The sequence below is a fragment of the Euwallacea similis genome, chromosome 7 (genome assembly GCF_039881205.1).
Source record: "Euwallacea similis isolate ESF13 chromosome 7, ESF131.1, whole genome shotgun sequence".
NCBI lineage: Eukaryota > Metazoa > Arthropoda > Insecta > Coleoptera > Curculionidae > Euwallacea > Euwallacea similis.
This window is the reverse complement of record NC_089615.1, coordinates 1,965,074-1,984,636: the sequence shown is the minus strand read 5'-3', so window position 1 is coordinate 1,984,636 and position 19,563 is coordinate 1,965,074. Positions and strand designations below refer to the sequence as shown.

Below are 19,563 nucleotides of genomic sequence, written 5' to 3'. Positions count from 1 at the left end.
TTATATTATCTTTGATACAAATCCTGTTCATAAAACCTCGAACACCCTGTATAGGAGATATAAAATAGGAAGAGAAAAAAGGAAACTGAACCACTTGGTGTACCTAGAAACATGGCAATTAATATTAAAATCGGTTTAAAATGGCATTGCCACTTTTAAGATATCCAGAAGTTTTGAAAATATCCCATATGGACACCAACATAGAACGCACAAACAAGTTTCTAGTGATAACATCTTAACCTGAAAAGTCTCTCCCGTATCAGTAATAATCTCAACTATACATAGCTCTTTCATTTACTAGCTCATTAAATCTGCTTTACCGGATCTTTATGCTCATTAATTTTGCAAAGCTGGTGGCTTACTTCTTCAGAAAACTGCCACGTGACGTTCACCGATTATAATTTAAAGCCTTTTTAATTGGTTGTAAAGTTAGTTCCGTCCATCTTGCTTCCATTTGTTTTCTCTTTATACTGAGGAGATTTATCGGATTACTTAAGTGTGCTGTTCAAAATAATAATTTAATTTGCACGACAAGTGTGGGAGTTTTTGGTATCAATTTTAATTTGGACTGTTTTCTTATGGAACAAACGTGCAACGTTTGATGGCATCATTGAGCACAATCAGAAGTATGTTGGAAAATGGATCTTCCATGCAATCAAATCTGCTGTAAAATACTTCTATTTTAATTTGGTTTTTACCATAATTTTTATTGTTTAGTTTAATTTTTAATTAGAGTTTCATATATATGTATATCTCAAATGGTAGTTATGCATGTGTTTTCTCTGGAGACTTTTCTAGTGCATTTGCAGAATGGCTACAGTCAAATTGATTTCTGATTATAAACCGTCAAAGGCTTCATAACAACGTTTCAGAACACAAATATCAAATTCTAGTTTATCAGATCTCATTATTCATAATTTACCTCATAATTATGGAATATAGTAATTGTTATGCCCTCCTGTGCAGCATTTTTTTCAAAGATTAGAAATTACAGGGAATATATTTAATTATGTGAAAGTTTCTTGGAAGGTTCAAAATAGTGCTGACGTAAGTAATTTCCCTGTGGTTACCAGACCTTAATTTTTATTTATCATTTTCCTTAGCTACGTGTTTGATTGAAGTACTCGCATGACCATTCCATTGAGGTGTTACATCTTTTCAGCTTTTAAGACAAGATTTCCTGCGAAGATTTGAACCGCTATTTCGATCACCAGTGCGAAAATTATGGCATTAATTGAGTATCATGAATACATCCGCTGTTGATTTTGACCTCAGCTAGTGCAAAACATATAAAGCAATAAATAATACTAAACGTATTTTTTTTTCAATTGCGTACTATGGGCGGTTGTTACCATAATTCAAACTCGTAAAAACATTCTGACGTTTCTCCGCCACTCAAGAACATTCTAATTAATTTCAGAAAAATATTTTAGATAAGAGATGACCCTGATGGCACTTACCACATTCTACATTGTGATCTTTACACCCATAATAATTAATAGTTGACACCAGCCGACACGAGAAATATAAATTTAATTGCTGTGTTTTGCACGCATAATGATTCGATAAGGTTATTGTGCTACTGTGGGATTTATTGCCGATGGCATCGCCAGAATTGCCAATAAATTGGCTTCTTGTTGTAGGAACTAATCACTCTTATTTTAGTATAAATTTATTGAGAATCAAGTGATTAAACTTGTTTGTTAGCATAAGTGAAATTATATCCTGTATTTGCGGACGTTGTTTTGTATTCATGTAACACCAGCACATACTATTATCACAAACAAATGCTTTATGTCTGGAAATTCGACATTGCAGTGCAACTGAATTCGAAGACATAAATTGAAGCTGAATCTACAGGATTTGTCAAAAAGAGCATTAAACTTTATCGTAAACCGGCGGTAGTGTTTGTATGGCAGAGCTAAGTTATGGGCCCACGCAGATGTGCACCTAAATTGCATGCACCAGAAAGTAAATGCACCCAAATTGGGCATATAGGACGAATCGAAAGTAATAGAAGTTTATTAGAAATAAAAGATCAATTGATGTACTGCCTATTTATTTTGAGAATTTCCTTACCTTAAATGTACTAATCGAGTATTTACACACAATGAGAATCCGGCATTTTCAAGTTGACGAAGGAACTATTTAATGCAAGTTGAAGCTTTACCAAATTTACTTGTATATACATAAATGTAGACAAAACTGCAATGAAGATATTGATTTCCTCAATTCAAAAGAACATATCACCTTGCGGATATGTGCCGCTAAGAATTCTCAATATGATACATTCATATTTCATTGAAAAATTTACTTTTTACTGCGTACTCGAAGTGAGCGAAAAACATCAGAACGTATCTTCTCAGAATCTCTTCACTATCTACGTTTCCACTTATGGCTTTCGCGAATAACGTAACTAGAATTTTTCATCAAACGCCTTTCATAAAGGGTGTATCAAAAAATTCCTCACCAAAAGTGCTGCGAAACGATTTGCAACCAACTTGTATGTCACAATTTGATTATTTATTTAGAGATAACATGTGCTGAAGTCGGTTGAGTTTAAAACAGAGATTCGCCAGGAAGGAAATTTGTTTTAAAGCAGCCTTGACTGGGAATTTTTTTATACACCCGCTATGAACATGCAGACGGAACCAATAAAATATTGATGATCACGAATTACAAAATTTGCAAGATCATTCGGAAGAGCCAAATTATTTAAACTCTTCTCGAAGTCTACTCATAAAGTCCAAATTGGAGCTCCTTTTGTCACACCCTGTATACAAATACACTTAAACTAAAAGAAAAAACAACAAACAAAACTTTACCACAAACACTCCTATTTTAGGACATATGCGGACTAGGTGTCCGCATTCTGCCTGGCGATGAGAGGTGTGGTGGAGGAGGCGGTGGAGGTTGAGGCAGCAGCCCCAGGGGCGGCATAGGAGGTCGCCCTCCCAGGAGTGACGCCAAAGGATGCGCTCCTGGAGCAAAGTAGCCTTGGAGTGCTGGATGAGGGTACAGCGCATGGTGATGCCGTGAAAAGGAGGCCATTTTTAGTTTTTCCAGTTCAGCTTCTTGGAGACGTTTCGCTTTGGCTCGTCGGTTTTGAAACCAGATCTTCACCTAGAAGGATTTGGTAATAACTAACTTATCTTCGAAATATTTCATATTTTCTGTCAGTTTTAAATGTACTCCAATTCTATTAAAAGCTCTACGTACTTGCGTTTCTGTAAGTCGTAATGAGCTGGAAAACTCAGCCCTCTCGGCTATGCTGAGGTACTGTTTGTCCCGAAATTTCTTTTCGAGGGCTAACAGTTGTTGAGTGGTAAAAGGTGTTCGAGGCTTTCTATTAGGTTTATGTTTTCGGAGGTTGCATTTTAGTTTAGGGGGCTCTCCATTTACATCAACTGTAACAAAGAATAAAGATTCTAAAAATATGGTTTTAAGAAAGAGTAAAATTCAAATGAGTAAACGAGGAGCAGTGTTTCTTTAACTTCATCAGTATAATTTAACAGTAAATTCTAACAATTTAAAGAAAAACATGAAAATTTGCCAATTTAAAGATTTTCACACGACGGACAGTAGCAGAATCTCATTAATAACAACCGATAATAACTAAATCAGGATGTCCCGTGGATCAAAAAATATAGTAAATCACTCTGCAGGTCTATTAAAGTATGTTCATGTGTCATATTACATGTATTAAATGTTCATATTAAATGAAACCAAGAAGGGCCCTGAAAGAAATTTGTTTCTCCTATAAACCACGACCTTCAGCCTACTTTCAGCTAATCCAAGACCTCGTGGTGATTCATATATGCGTCAGGTAAGGTATTGAACACAAACCTATATGCGGCATAATGTGTTTATTTTCTCTCGGTTCCGATTAAATAGAATGATATTTCATTCCAGACTCGTGAATAAATAAAACGAGACCATAATTAGCGACATCCGATATAATGAGCTTCTTATAAGCCGTTTCGACTTGCGGATATTGCAGTATAGGGGCAATTAGCTAGCAATGAGTCGAATACAGCTCATAAACGTTTGAACTTTGTAGTAATTATGAATGAAGATTACAGAAACTCGATAGTTTATGTGGCTGCACACCGGATGGTGTGTTAGTATGGTGAATTGGGTGAAGTATGTCGCTAATGGTTGTTGTAGGTAAAAGACGTTTTCCTAAAATAAAGCAATTAAAAAAATGGTAGGAGGTCTTCTAATTACCTTCAGATCTCAACGACTAGAATTCGAGTAAACGATTAATTAGCGCAAGTTTTAATTAAGCAAGCAATTAAACTCTAATTAGCTAGAAAACAGTGGCTTATTTATACACGGGTTTTCTGAATGCCCATTAACTGCCTGCTAATCTTCAGTTTAGATCGAAACGCGCCTTAACAAATTTTTCCGAAAAATTAAATAACCTGAATGGAAGGCCTGTGCGTGTGTGGATGTCTTAATGGAGCTTTAGAAATTGGATGGTAAATTAATCCGAAGGTGACAAATCAACGTCCCAGCTCAAAAAGGACGTTTTTTAGTTAAAGTCGTGGCAAAACACGTCGAGCTGGCTCAGATAAAACTAAAGTTAATACATATCAGTATTTATTAAATATTCAACACCACTCTCTGGGTAATAGCTAGTAGAGTGTATAATAAAAATAAATTACCTCTAGACATGCAATGTTTTAGAGAGGTTCTTTATAATTTTCCAGCTTAACTGCCTCTCCAAATAAGTAAGTAGCCACATAAAAAAAAACATAAACAAATAAGAAAATTAGTAAAGAATTAACGGACCGATTCCACCTTATCTCTGTAAACGAGCCTTAATCGAGCGAGACAAATATCTTCGGGAGCCTGCTTATCAGTGACTTTCGAGACTAAATGGGCTTAACAGGTTAGGATTAAGGTGTATGGCACTATAGTCTGAATTTAATTTGCGTAAATCTCACAATTTTTTTCTGATACGAAATTGGCCACTCGCCCCCGATGAACTTTGAATAACATGACAAAGCTGATGGTACAGGAGGAGTAAAATTTGCCACAAACCCGTCCCTGTACTTCAGGTACATCACTTTTCAATCGTTTAATGTCCCTTTTATTCAAATCCGAATGTGTTAATTAATGTATTCCGAATGATCCGGGAGATTAGTTCAATTAAATCGAACGAGCTCCCGGTTTTGGACATTCCACCGTCCGAATCGACCTCAGGGACACCAATTATACCAAATTGGAGGGAATAAATTATCGCCGACATGCCAAAAACGAGCAGCTGAATGCTGCCTTATCGGCAATTAAGCAACCGGTAACGTTTTCTTCAAATCCATTTATTGCTATATTTATTGTGTCGTCAAGTCAGTGTCAGAACACTCAGTTAAGACATATTAACATCTAATCATGGATGTTTTTTTTTTAATTTCAAAAAAGGAGAATATTAAAAAACATAAATAAACAACTTCTAACGGTCCAGTAAAATGGATCATCTCATGGATTTTGGTCCCAAACAAGTTAGAGGTTCTCGGTAAAAAATCCAGAATCATTGGTCTATCGTGCATGTTCTAAGTAATTTCTCTTGGATAATTTAATACGAAGTCGACAAAGGGGTTTTAGGTTTAATTTAAATTTCACGTTTGCCGATTGTGCCGAAAACACGATACAAACAAACCGTCTGTTTTTCGTCTGTTTTGTAGAATTATGAAGGAAAATCTAACATTTTGGTGCATAATTTTGGCTTTAAATTTTCAGTTCGTCGTCTTCATAAATGGAGATAAATCCTTGCTAGGAAAAAATAATAAACAGTCACGAAATGAGCAATATAAACGCAGAACATGGAAAAGCAGCCAACTTAATTCAGTTATAGTTTAATAATGATTATGAAATTAATAGCTTTTTTAAAGCTGCTGCTAATTTGGCAATTATTTCTGAATAATTTTGATGAATTAAGTGTGTTGAAAACAAAATTAAACACATGCTTTAAACGTTCAGTTGTTGTGAATAATTTGAAAGACATTTGCATAAATATTTCGTATATATTAAACATTTAAGCAGATATTCTGAAGCACATTTTGTGTTACAGAGAACATATGTATACAATGCATGTCTACAACAATATGTCCGACACCGAAGGTGGAGGGCACTTTTAAATAAATATTTATTATCTGATTATGTTACGAAGGCTATTTAGAGGAATTTCCGAATAAGGGAAATTGACCCATTGCTTCTACACTTATCAGTATTTTTAGTATTCCTTTCCCTTGCATTTTTTGTGTATTATTCCAGGAAGCATCGTGGAAGACAGATATCATTAAAAACTTCTCTATAAAATGAATTTTCTCTTGGAATTAATGCACCTGACTGATATCTGTCGGGGACCTATCGGTGGCAATTATCAGGATTTGCCGGTCAATTATCACTGAAAATTTTCGATAATTGCATTCCTCAAATGAGCAATTTAATATGGGAAGGAATGTATTAATGAATATTCTTCGGACTTCTCAAGAAGGAAATTATTCTAATAAGTCCGTATTTCACTCTACAATTATTCACAAGGTTTATGAAAAGCTTCAAATTATTTCCGTGAACTTCTGGATCGCTTCAAGCAACTAATTAGTCAACATAAAAGACACAGTTTCGCGCCCACACGAGTCCATTTACCGAATACGGTACCCGCTGAGCCATCGGGTACTTAGCCATAAAGAAGGATGTCATTACGTGATAAAACGCAATAAATCAACTTAATTGTTCGCTTTGTGTATTTTTCATAATTAATACAATTAAACTGAACCCGTATATAAGTTTTGTATGTATAGTGTTGGGTTGATGTGGAACAATTAACATTTTAAAACTGTTTAATGAGACAGTATTATTAAATAATAATTAGTTCAGTCAAATTTTCGAATTTATAATATTTCCTCTTAATGTAAATGCTTAAAAAGATATGTCCATGCAGTAATTGCCACTAAAAATGGTAACAACCAACGATGTGGGTGGCCTGAAAATTCCTCGTAATAAATCAGCATATTCTACCACAAGGGCGGATAGAATGACCATGTCGCTCGAGGACGAGGTTTCTTAAGTTTTTCTGAACAATTTCTTTAGCAGGCACTTTCTAGAGCATTTCCGTAAGTGATTTTCAACGTATTTGTGGTCACAGAGACATTAAGTGTCGGCAAAATTCCAAGTTTCATCCCTGGAATATTCAGCGCTAAGATAATCGAGCCTCTCCATGTTAATATGGACACACATTATCGTCATCTCACAGTTGATGTGGACAGTCCTGAAGGTTGATTGAAGAATGCATGATTTATTTCGTCGAGCAAAAAAACACAAATAATTTATCAACCAATTCATTATTCATAGCGGTGAGCCAGAAGTTTTGTCTTAATCCATGCAGTAGAACCAAGATCGTCCTGGTCTTATCCACCAATGGTCGTTTTTGTTTTATGCGGTTCTTTTAATTCCTGACACAAGATACGTGTTTTAATGTCTATAGACATACACACAACGAGGGAATTCTATTTATTCTGGATGCCGCCTTCACTTAAAAACTGTCAAGGAAATATTGTGTCGCGTTTTTCCATCTATTTGGGAGCGACAGATGTTCCGAGATGTCTTGAATAATAGCCCATTAGTTTATCGCTGCTTAGCGACGTTTAACTCTGGCTTTTTGCTGATTTATTTGTATGTGCCTTCATTTTTTTGACTATTTTGGTTTAAATTTAGACTGCAATAAAGACTTGGAAAGAGCTACTGCCACGTTAATTATGCGAGGCTATTAAAGACGAATAAATACTCCAGAGTTTTCAAATATAGCTTGTTTATCCACTCGTTATCCAACTGGTATCGGTCTTAGCGATCTCCTCTCTCTCGCTGGCAATATAATATAAATTCGGCCAATTACGGCTTATCGACGGGAAATCCATCAAAACCAGAAACAATGGAGCAACGACATGCAAAGCCTGACGGATCTAAATTCGATCCGAAGATTTGACTCGAGTAAGCTCTTGACAGGATTCGCTTTTGTTTCGGTGATTCACGACAAGACAACTAGATTTATGTTTTGGGAACAGCATCGTCGACCGAATATATTTAGAATAATTCCATGACAAGTTATCGGCATACGATTTTGGATTATTGACGGCGATTCGCATTAGGCTGATTGCCTTTTTGCGTGCGCAGCTGATTGCTGTCCGATCGCAATGGAAAAAATAACTTATGCGCATCAGTTGTCCTCTCATTTGTCAGCATATGATGAATAATGCTACTCCTGATATCTACTGCTGAGTTCGTGAAACGTTCTGTTGAATAAATATGTTCGGAGTATGTATTTGATTTGCTATGAGAATTTGATAATTTTTTGTTTTTTTTGGGGGGGAAGAATACGGGGTATCCAAAATAATGATGTTCCGCAAAGGGTCTCGTAAACGGTAATAGTCAGGGCCTTGGTTAAATGGGGGAAAAGTTGCGCATTGAAAGGAGTAGCGTCACTATGCAAGCAGATCTACAAAATTATTTTTGGTTTTTCAGTTGTTTAAAAAAAAAAACGAAATGTTTTAAATTTTTTGCTAAGTCATGATAAGAGATAGATGACAACTTTTTCATTGCAGTTGTTCATAAGCTTCAACATGACGATCTTAGTTTCATTCACTAACATTTCATTTATCAAGAATGACCAGTTTTTTTTTATAAATACGGTCTTGGTAAGTTTTTTGTCGATTTTAAGAGAGCCTTTTATTATAAGTTCATTGATTTATTACACCTAGTAACTTACACCATCAAATTTCTTTCAGATTTATGATATTATTAAGGCTTTTTAAAAGTATTATTTCCAAGTCACTTCTGATCGCTAATAATCGTTGCTTACATCAGTTTGGCGAAAGGAATATCTCAAGTAATTTTCAATGATCTTTGCACTTTATTTTCGGACCTTTCTCGTTATATTACAGTCAGTTATTTGCAGTTTTATCGAAGGAAAATGCTCGGTACTTTCGATGTCTTGTTTAGTAGATTTACGGCGGAACTTTCCATGACTTTTCCTTCGCAACAATTCATTACATACTTCAATTGATGTTTTACTTTCTGATGTTCTATTACTTTCAATTCGTCCTAAATTCTTAAATCAAAGAAATTTGTTAAGTAAGGAAAGCACTTCCGGCTTGAGATATTCAAAACAATATCCACTGACACTATTGACCGCGTAGGTGGAAGTGTAAAATTGAAGATATTCTTGAAGTAAGAAATGCTTCTGTTCCATAAATCATGTCAATGAATTCGTTCTGTTCTACTGTTCAGTAGCGCACCAAAAAGAATAAGAACTAATGTGGCAATGTACTCAACATTCATGAAGGGCAAGTCACTAACAGATGAAAATACAGGGAATGATCTCACCGCAGTAAAATTTATTTAGGACGCGTTTAGCAAGATTTCTTTTCCCTAGACCCTTAAAAATGCATTTTAAAGAACATCGATTTCGAGGGATTTTTAATATCAATCGAGAAAATTCATATGAATCTATATCTCGGAAACTAAAAGAGGCACAGCGTCGCATAAGCAATAGTGAATTAGTTAGTACGCCTAAATATCAATATAACATAAACTTATTTTGTATACGAGCTAGCTCTTATCGAAGCTTACATTACCTAGTAGGTAATAATGCCCAATTAGTGAGAAAAAAGAACCGCGCTGTGTTTTACCAATTTAAATTGTAAATTTCCCTTTAACAAGCTAGACTCTGTGTGCCTAATTAATAATTATTTCAGTTTTATGTGGACTCAACACCTTTTTGAATTAAATTATTTCGTAGTGCCTAGCTAACGTTCAAGAATAACACTTCCTTCTATTCCTTAAGTGAAGCAGTATGTTCAAAACTGTTGATCAAATTAGCCACTTTTGCTCTTAATGGGAAAAAGTTGTTGACGGTTCAGGGTAAGCTTCGATTGCCCCCTTTATTTGGAATGTAATGTTGCATCTTGCACTCGAACAAATAGCGTTGTAATTTTTATTATATCGCCATTACATAGCGACGATAAGCAATTTCTGTGAACGGCAGCTCCTCGATGGCCATCTTTCTGAACAACTCAGGAAATTAATTCCGACCAACAACGTTATAAAGAAAATTGCCCGGAGTACTAGTGGCATAAAATTACTATTATCTAATGGCTCGGCATCGCAAAAATGGAGTAGAACAACCTGGCTGGATGCAATTCCCAGTGCCGTACAGTTATCAATCGATACCACGACTGGCGACGTTCTTGGAACGTCAATTTAAGGCGAGTTTCTCGAAAACGATTAAGCTTAATTGATTAAAAGTAACTCGACTGCGCCGCCATCTACAGAACGCGCAAAAAAAAAATCGAAACGATCTTCCGCCATTGCACAATCGACCAGATAAATTGCAGCAAATAGCCAGAGTTGTATAATAGAGCAATGGCAGTTTATTGGTCGGACTGGTGGCCGCTTTAGTTGGAAACTATTAATTAAATCACCAGTTTTTTTTATTTGCAGCGAACGATTACCACCAAACGTGGAAGAAGGAACATGGCGGATAACCCTTGTAGGATATGGTTAATGAACTCCTAAAAGAACTGAAATTAGCTAGAAATCTAGCTGAGGCTTATATAGATGCTGTTGGATGGGATTAATGATGGGCAATTCGATTTCTTTAAGTGCGTGTGTCTTGGTTTTAAAGAGACTGCGATAGTTGGAGCAGGGGACCACCCATAAAGCATTAAGCAGTTCCTTTGGTATTTTTTTGGCATGGCTTTATGGGCCCTGCATTTATTGCCAATTCAGTGTAGATAAAGATGGAGGAGTGAAATAATTGATTTTAAACAATCCAATTCAAAGGCTATATGTACAGGGCGTTTCAGTTTTTTTAACATAGCATGGTAGAACTTTTAACTTCTCTTTCTCTCGGTGCTTTTTCTTTGGCCGGCAGTTTATTCATGAATCAAAAGGTGACTCGAACACTTACTTTTTATTGAATGGCCACATTTCAGTTGGAGAGAACACAGGCATCAAGCGAAAAACTTCAAGACATAATAACCTCTTCTTTATAAGCACAATTACTGGACACCTATTATATTCCTGTTTTTTTAACAATTTCTCGCTCAACCCCGGTATAAGTAAAAGGACAGTTAATACGTCTACTAAATGTAATTACCGTATACAATTCCGAGATGCTGTTTTTATCTGAAAACTGATGTTTTATACGATGGAAGTCAATTTAACAAATAGGACATTTTATTATACATATCCAACTTTGTAAGCAGCGAGTGCTAAGTGGGGAGCGCTGCCATAAAATAGATGGAACGTTCAGATAATTTAGCGTTATTAGCCGTTAGCTGGACGTCCAATAAATTTGCAACGTTTTATAAAGGTTATACGTTCGCAGAGATAAAGGTGATTAAGTGTTATTTATTTATTTACTTATTGAAAAACTCCAGAGAATTCGAAACGGGCTGTCGACGGTAAGAGCCGCTATTATTATTTTAATTTGTTGCTGCCAGTATCGAATAGCTTTGCATTGGACCTCGTTATGCAGGTAATTGGCTATTATTGCTTTGATGATTTACCGCCGTGCATTTCTTACAATTACAAATTTACATTAATGTTTAAACGGGCAAACGCACGCCACCTTCCGCGCACACGGGTGTATAACTCAAAACAGGGACGTAGCGCTGCAGTTCACCTGTTTTATATTTAGAATCGCAGTCTACCATGCAAACAACCACCGCTCGTTTTTCGTCTTTTGTTTTGCCTTTCTAACATATATAAATACACGCGTTTCCGGCGATTTGGCTTTTATTTATAGCTTGTAACTGTCAAAGTTCACGTCAAAATATGGTAAAGCGCTCTTAATCATTTCGCGGGTAGCGCTGCCTTATTAATGGGCTATTAGGCTGCGCCAGACATCTCTTAAAAAATGTCTGGAATGCCAGGGGGATCGGGAAGTCCTATAAATAGAATTGGGGAAATGAAATATTATTGGCTTTCCGATGTTGGGATTTGAACATTAAAACAAACATAGCCGCTTTATGGATTTTAAATGTCGGTATGACTGTTATGGCTTCATTTATTGAGAACCACTTATAGACGGCCATATGTGTTGAGGATGTGTAGCGTATTATGAAGTTGTATACAAACAGGCGCGTTCTGCAAGGAAGTCTGCATTAGAGTGTTGACAGTACAAACACTCCGTTATGCATTGTCCCGCCTCTCCAACTGCTCTGGGACCAAATTGTCAAAAGCGGAAAATAGAGAGTTCACAAGATCACGTCAAAATTATGGACGCTTGTTTATTGTGAATGGCGTTTTATCATTCCCTCAGGTCTCAACATAAATCACTCTTCCTATTTCAGCAATTAATAATTTGAAACTACCCAACTGTCAGTCGGTTCTTAAGTCTTTTGCTATCTTTCTTGGTCATCAACGGGGGTACATAACAGAATGTCATCAGTCAAAGTGTCCCTTCACTCCAAAGTCCTCCGCCTAATGTAACGAACTCGGCTTCCTTGGCTCAATGATGTTTTCAAAATATGCCTTCGGTAAAAATCTGCTATCCCTCTTGCAAATCTTCACACCCGGATTTTATCTGGTACATACACACATCGCATAATACGCCAGTGCCTCTGAATCTTTCATGTTAAACTACCGGATGCAATTATACATACAACATAAAATACTACAGGAGATAATATTGTAGTTTTCTAGAACATACCACCCACAATGACTTCAGTGTTGTGGTCAGTCTCTTCGCACGCGTGCCTCATCCTGGTGGCTACTATATTTTAGTAGTCGAGTGGTAGTTCCACTTCAGCCCATCCTCCTTTTTACCAGGGCTTAGCGCTATTTTCCTCTACCCTTAATCCATCTTATCCTTTAATTCCTTCCTCTATTTTCTGCGTCCTCATGATATCCAAGATGTGTTTCCCGATTTTCTCGTGCGTTAGCAGTTCCATATCCCCTTTCAGTGCTCGCTCTTGGAAAATTTTCTATCACTCCAGTACTTCTCTTCCACATATCGTTTCTGGTCTAGTTCCAAGTAGGATCCCATCAATCTGGTGTCAATAGATTGGGAACTACCCCGTAGATACCTAATTGATTTTTCAAAAAATGGGAAATACTTCGAAATCTATTGCTACCTCTTCAGTAAATTCTGGTATTTTTGCAGCATCCTGTATATGGCGTAAACTAAATCTATCGCTACAAATAAATTATTTGCGCCTCTGAACACAGAAACAATTAACTTTAAAATGTTTCAAAGTTCGTTTACATTATTTACCGTATTTTCGAACAATGTAAATACGACGAAAAAGTATGCGGTAAGTACGATCTTTTTGTGACGCAGTTTATTTATTGTTAATTTTGGCCGGAAATACCATCTTACGTATTTATACAGGGTACTATTTTTTTAGCCGCAGGCCTATCTGAATTACTATTGAAAAATAAATGGATTAACTTATTTAAAAGCTCTTAATATTAACCCCACCCCGGTAGAGAAGGCCTTAATTGGATTTTATTTGGGTGGCGTTTACCACGTTATTATCTCGTTAATAACTTTATTAAATTTTCTTTGGCGAAGCCGACAGATCGTCGCCTCAAAAAAAAATCCGATTATTTTTATTTAATTTTCCATAGTCATCATGGATCGGTTATCGACAAAGGCCCTATTTAACGGTTTGATGACGACGTTAGTACTGATCAATAGTCCTGATGTTTTCGATTTGCTTGTACTTACAGCCGAGATAAGACATTATGTGAGGCCCAGTTTTTGCTATAACTCATTAATAATTTCTAATCAAAATTAATAAACAGCGCCTGTTACACCTTGGAGATTATTAGGTTGTTATAAAATACCTGTTTAATATTACAAATGACCAGGGAATAAATTTATTCTAAAAAAAAGGTATGGGCATGATATCCTTGTTTGGCGTGCAATCGAGTGAGATAGAACAGGATTTTAGGCGTTTTAATTTAGGAGTAGTTAATTAGAAGGGCCTCCCGTGATAAAATTATTAGAGTTCCGTGACAAAGGCAATTAAGAGCCGGTTTATATAGTAAAATAGGCAGCCGGCAGTCAGGCAAATTATGGGTCTGTGATAAGATTTATACAGTTTTAAAACTACCTGCGTCGTCAGGAAACACCGAAGAGTTGATCTCCGGTATATTTCCATAAAACAATAATTGTTAAGTAATACATTTTAAGAGCCCAACGTCGTAAAATTTTACTGTCTTGTCACCTATACGAAGTTCCTTATTAACAAAACATCGAAAAGTATCAACAGCAATTTCACGGATATCAACTTTAATAGCTTAATTTGAGGTCGTAATTTACCAATATTATTAATTTAACGGTTTTAGAAAAAATAGTGGCAATTTCACGGCTATCCGTCTTGGACGACGCCGACCTTTGATGTAACCACTAAAAGCTAATGGAGACTGAATGACGTAGCCTGTGTTCTGAATGAGGGTTGATGATGATGTGTTAATATACATATATCGTAGGTGTTGTAGGGTATATTATATATGTCAATGTCATTATGTCAATATTGTTATGTTAATGTCATTGTCATTATGTCATTGTCTTTATATCAATGTTGTCAGTAGGAAAATGTCGAGGATGTGAAGTTAAAACTGGATATTGGAAATAGACCACAATTTGCGATTTTATATTTTTTGAGAGTTTTATCAAAATTTCCTCCATCCGATCCTCACAGTGCACCTAACGGTATAAGATTATTAGTGCTAAAAATCTCTGAGCAATATATGAAGCAATACGGGATCACTCAAGTGCAATCAATCAATTTATGTAGCTTTGGCATTTCTCCTTTCACTAATATTCTCGCTATTCAGGATAATAGATAGTTTTCGGTGCAGTTCATAATGTGACCGTTAGCAATTAATTTAAGCATTTTCCTGTTAACAACAACGTGACAACACGAAATAATTTTTGCCTCGTCTGCTATCAGGTGCAACAACGTTTCGTATATGCATTGTTTCTATCAGCTAATTGTATTTGTTTATATGATTTTTCGTGTTATATTGTGGGGTCTTGCTTTGTCCGTCCAGCAAAATTGCACTAGTTACGTAAATGTATGCATTTCCCAACTGGCTACATAAATAGCTACTTCAAGATTTGGCAATGTTATGTTTGGATCGTCACCGCAGTTTATGCAAAAAGGTGCTCTAAAATTTTTCAAAACCATTTTCGCCTCGACACAAGAAGTACTCAGCAAAAATTAAGGTTCAATTTTCCAAATATTCGAGGAATATTTCCATGTTCCAGGAAAACGGTAAAAGCTAAAGTAATTTGTAAACCGGATACGAGTTTCTCATAAAATTCTCTAAAACTTTGCCCATTTAAGCGTCTGTGTTTCTATTACACATTTCGAGATCCCAATACATGTGCCACCAATGTAAAAATATTAATGTTCACTGTTCACTAAAGTTTTTACTAAAATTTCAATGTTATTCGACAAACAGAGGCACGATGTGGTTCCGTCCGACACTAAAGAACCGTTTAGCGATCGATCAGAGACGATAGCGGTACAACCGAAAATTAATAACCTTGATGGCCAGTAGTGCTAACCATCGATTACTCATTTATTACTTATGTTTCTGATAGGGACCCCTAAGTTCCTCGGACGAAGATGCATAGGTGAATGCCTTACCATTAATTACAATGCGTCATGTACTTACATGTTACATATTTGTTTATTTCATCGATATCAGTTGCTTTACATTCATATTCAGTGCAAAGCCAACTAAAAGATCACTTGGGCTAACAATCAAGTTGGATTACACTGTATAAAATAAACATTCTGATTATATATAGGGTGTCCAAATAGTATGAAAATCTCTGGTAATTACAGTGCCAGCTAGATGAAACTTCGTGGGCAGGAGTTAAAGAATATTATGGTCACCGCTGCAATGTTGCCAGATGTGTTACTTCCGAGAAATTCAGGTAAACATTTTAATTTTGAATTTCTGTTATTATTTGTGCTGAGGATTGGATATGTTAGGAAAGTGTTCACAGCACTTCCACAAAATTTCATGAGCATTCAAGCAAAAGTAGAAAAATATTGGGCAGCCCAGCGACACACGTTTCTACTTGTTGGCTTCATCAGGCATGTGTGTGAGCAAAGCAGGTACGTAGAATTTTGTGATAGTTTCAAAAGCACTCATTTAGCCTTTTCTAAGAATTAGTGAAATAGGAGAAATAGAAAAAAGCTCAAAACATTCAGCAGGTGCATGTAGAACTGAAGGGTAGGTAGCATTGGACGTAGTACTGTAGCGTAAGTAAGGCTAATCTTGCAATCTGGACCATTATGATGAGTCATTTCGCGCCATTTAAATTAAATGACTGCAATTTGATCTCTAGTTTAGTTCATTTACAGATGATACGAAGGATGCAGTATAGTCAATAATCAACTTCATAATTAGTACTCTTGATGATGATGATGATGAATATTCTCTCGTATTAAGAGATCCCAGAAAATTAAATAACCGTAATAAAGGGGAAGACTATTAGCACCTATGGAGCGCAAAATTATACTCTCCAAAAGAGTATGTTTAAGTCGAAAATAAAATGTCAAATTTCCCCCAGCAAATGCACAATTACTGTCAAAATGTACGAATTTTAAGTATGCACGAAGGCATAAGCAACGTTTCGTCGTGGTCTCTATATTACGGCACCGCTTTCCTACAGAAAACCATAGCTAAAGTGATTCCGTAACATAGCGGCATAATAAAGCATCATTAAATTTTGCTAATATCAATTAGTCTTGCCTAGCGCTACGCCAAAAACCTAGAAAACCCTAGTTTTAGCCTTTATGTACTACACATTATGGGAGACTGTTTGACGTTTTTAACACCATCATGAAAAAATTAAAACATCGTGATCAAAACCATCCCATCACCATATGAATTCGTGCTGTACTACTAAAATTTTCTCAACTAACTTACCACTATTTAACCCTCCGAGTCCAAATGGAGAGGACCCTTGGAAAACTGGCGACGGCCCTCCGAAAGGGTTCATCATCCCTTGAGGGGGCCAGTTTTGATGTGCTGCCTGATAGACCGCTGCCAAAGCAGAAAACGGGGTAGGTCTGATGGGTCCGTGAGTCAATATGGATTCCCTTGGTGCTTCCCCATCGGCCCCCGCCTCGTCCTCCTTCAAGGAACGCTGCGTGGACTTCTGGTCCTGATTGAGATCTTCCACATCCACTATCGAGTCCTCACCTTCCTCTTGGTTGGAGTCATATTCTTCGTCCGAGGAAGGATTCCTGGGACTCGAAGGTGCTAACGTGGAAGAACTTTGCGAGATTGGCGAGGACGATTTGGCGGGCCTAGTATCCGCCAAAAGGGACGCTACACTGAAACTTATATGTCCGTTCTTGCTAGTCTGATTGGGCACATTCTCACTGTTAATGTTTTGCATAGTTTCACCCTTCTTAGTGTCTAAACTTTCCAAGTTTTGGATAGTCATTATTTCACTTTCAGACTGTTGTCTGGGCATAAGGGTTCGACCGCTGGCTTAAGGGCAGACCACGACCGCGCTCTCACAATCACATTGTCGGCAACGTTTCAGCCTGTAATTAGTAAATTAGCTTTACAACCGGCAATCACAGCGTTGCCAACGTGCTTGGACAGAACTGACCAAATAACTGAGAGCTCTCATCTCGAGGGGAATTCCTCGTGGGCGGAGCGTTTGGAGCAGGCGGCACATCGGCTCCGCCCAGCGTTTAAGCACATTATTACACAAATCAACCAATAAGCTCCAGTTGTCCCTAACTACCAGCCAGTGGCCCAGTTCAACACAGCTCATGGCTAATCTTTTTATGTTAGCAATGGTCTACGACAGTGGTGGTCCGCACGAGTTACCTTTATTTAATTCCAGCATTTTTGTTGCTATTGTGAGTCCACTTTTAAGAGTTTACACTCGTTTAATGTCAAATAAAAATGAGCTTGAAATTGTTATAACTTAATTATCAACTTTGAAGGATGATTCAGATTGTTCGTGTCACCGCTGTTACGAAAATGGTAATTTAGTTGGTTGTTGCTAATTAAATCTTTTACTGTAAAATAGTTGTTTGTCAGTTTGCTGCTCTGGGTTTTGCGCTAATAGAAGTTCTGTCAAGGGATTTGAGCTTGTACATGTTAAGTATTTTGTGCGTAATTTTCCTATATTATGATTAATGTCCGTTCTGGATCTGGGGCGGAATTTGATGTCTTACGTAGGTTCCGAGCTCATTTCAATGCAGCTTTCGACGCTTATTGCACGTTTCAGCTTATAGTTCGACAATGGAAAAATAGTAGGAAGGTGTAGTAGGTAATTTTATGTAATCAGTTGAAGCATTTAAATTTTAGCTACATCTTACAACATGTATTAGACCAAAGGAACTACAATACACATGGACTATCTACTAAGCATATAGATAGGTCCAAATGGACCTTTTGATATTGAGGAAATCACAAAAATGATAGCTACATTGATTTATGAAAAAAAACAAACTAGGTGCGGTGTTGCCGTTTCATAGGTTTGCATAACAAAGATCCTAATTTTTGTCGTTGATGTTGGGGCAAAAATTGCTGGGCATATCCTAGTTATTCAAGCTAATACAGAGAGAAAGATAGATAATAATTTCCCCTCTCATCCATAAGGACTCTAGTACCTACTCTACATGACCACTGAAAAACTTGGTTAATCTCAGAGAACATGCATGGTTGAAAATATTATGCACATCATTTAATTGAGCTTGATTACCAGTAGCAAGATATTGTCATCATTATCATAAAAAATGTCGGAAAATATGTATATCAATCTTAAATAAAGACTGAAGCGGATGGTGGGCGCAGTTTACTAGTACCTTCCCATATCGGTACCATAACTCCACACCAAAGTGCTAGAATTAACCAACCCGACTAATTAACGGATATTATACGCTAATCTGACATTCCGGAACATAAAGTCGAACTCGAATTTGGTAAAAGAATGCCCGTAGTGTCTGACGTATCGGTTTCGAACTTATCGGCACTTTAACAACGTTTGGGATCAAGCTAAACTCGAGGTGTTTAAATTTTATTATTACGACCAATTAACGGGTTTCTTTGAACCTTCAGCGTCGCCATTAGCTGTGAAAAAATTATGCTTATGGAATTGTCCGGTCGAGCCCAACCGGACAATATGGTGCTACATAACAATTTGCGTCAAATACGGCATTTATGATACATTTATCTCGTTACGGAGTGAAGAACGTCCAGGTGTATGAAGCTTAAGAGGGCCGCTAATGAATGACCACATTGTCCGGCCGCGTGAAATGATCCCTAATTGTTCAACAATCGAAGCCTGTTCTGATCATCGTGGTACTTTCACATTTGAATGGCCCTCTGATTGCCGGCTATTGAATTTTCTTGTGTGGTGCCTGATATAGGTATTTTGCCCTTGCTGTTTTTGATACTTTTTCCCATTAATAAGCGAAGTATATTATAAGTATCCAACACTCTACCCCATGGAGACCAATTATTTTGTTCAAAAACATATCACATATCATTTAGGGCTATTAT

The 19,563-nt window shown here is 36.8% G+C and overlaps 1 protein-coding gene across 1 annotated transcript; it reads right to left on the bottom strand.

Annotated features, from left to right (window-relative positions):
- Positions 1-2,568: 2,568 nt before the first annotated feature.
- Positions 2,569-17,646, bottom strand: Dr (muscle segmentation homeobox protein Drop). The gene is made up of 3 exons (XM_066391943.1): positions 16,963-17,646; positions 3,220-3,407; positions 2,569-3,123 (listed from the first exon to the last, which is right to left on the bottom strand). Exons 1-3 carry the CDS (start codon positions 17,513-17,515, stop codon positions 2,842-2,844), a joined length of 1,023 nt encoding a protein of 340 aa, XP_066248040.1. The 5' UTR covers positions 17,516-17,646; the 3' UTR covers positions 2,569-2,841.
- Between the last annotated feature and the right edge of the window lie 1,917 nt (positions 17,647-19,563).

Excerpts from the sequence above, each read along its gene's own strand:
- Dr (XM_066391943.1), bottom strand. The coding sequence starts at position 17,515 with ATGCCCAGACAACAGTCTGAAAGTGAAATAATGACTATCCAAAACTTG. Across the intron at positions 3,408-16,962 it reads ACTCGGAGGGTTAAATAGTG|TTGATGTAAATGGAGAGCCC; the intron begins GTAAGTTAGTTG and ends TCTTTGTTACAG. Across the intron at positions 3,124-3,219 it reads TACGACTTACAGAAACGCAA|GTGAAGATCTGGTTTCAAAA; the intron begins GTACGTAGAGCT and ends AAATCCTTCTAG.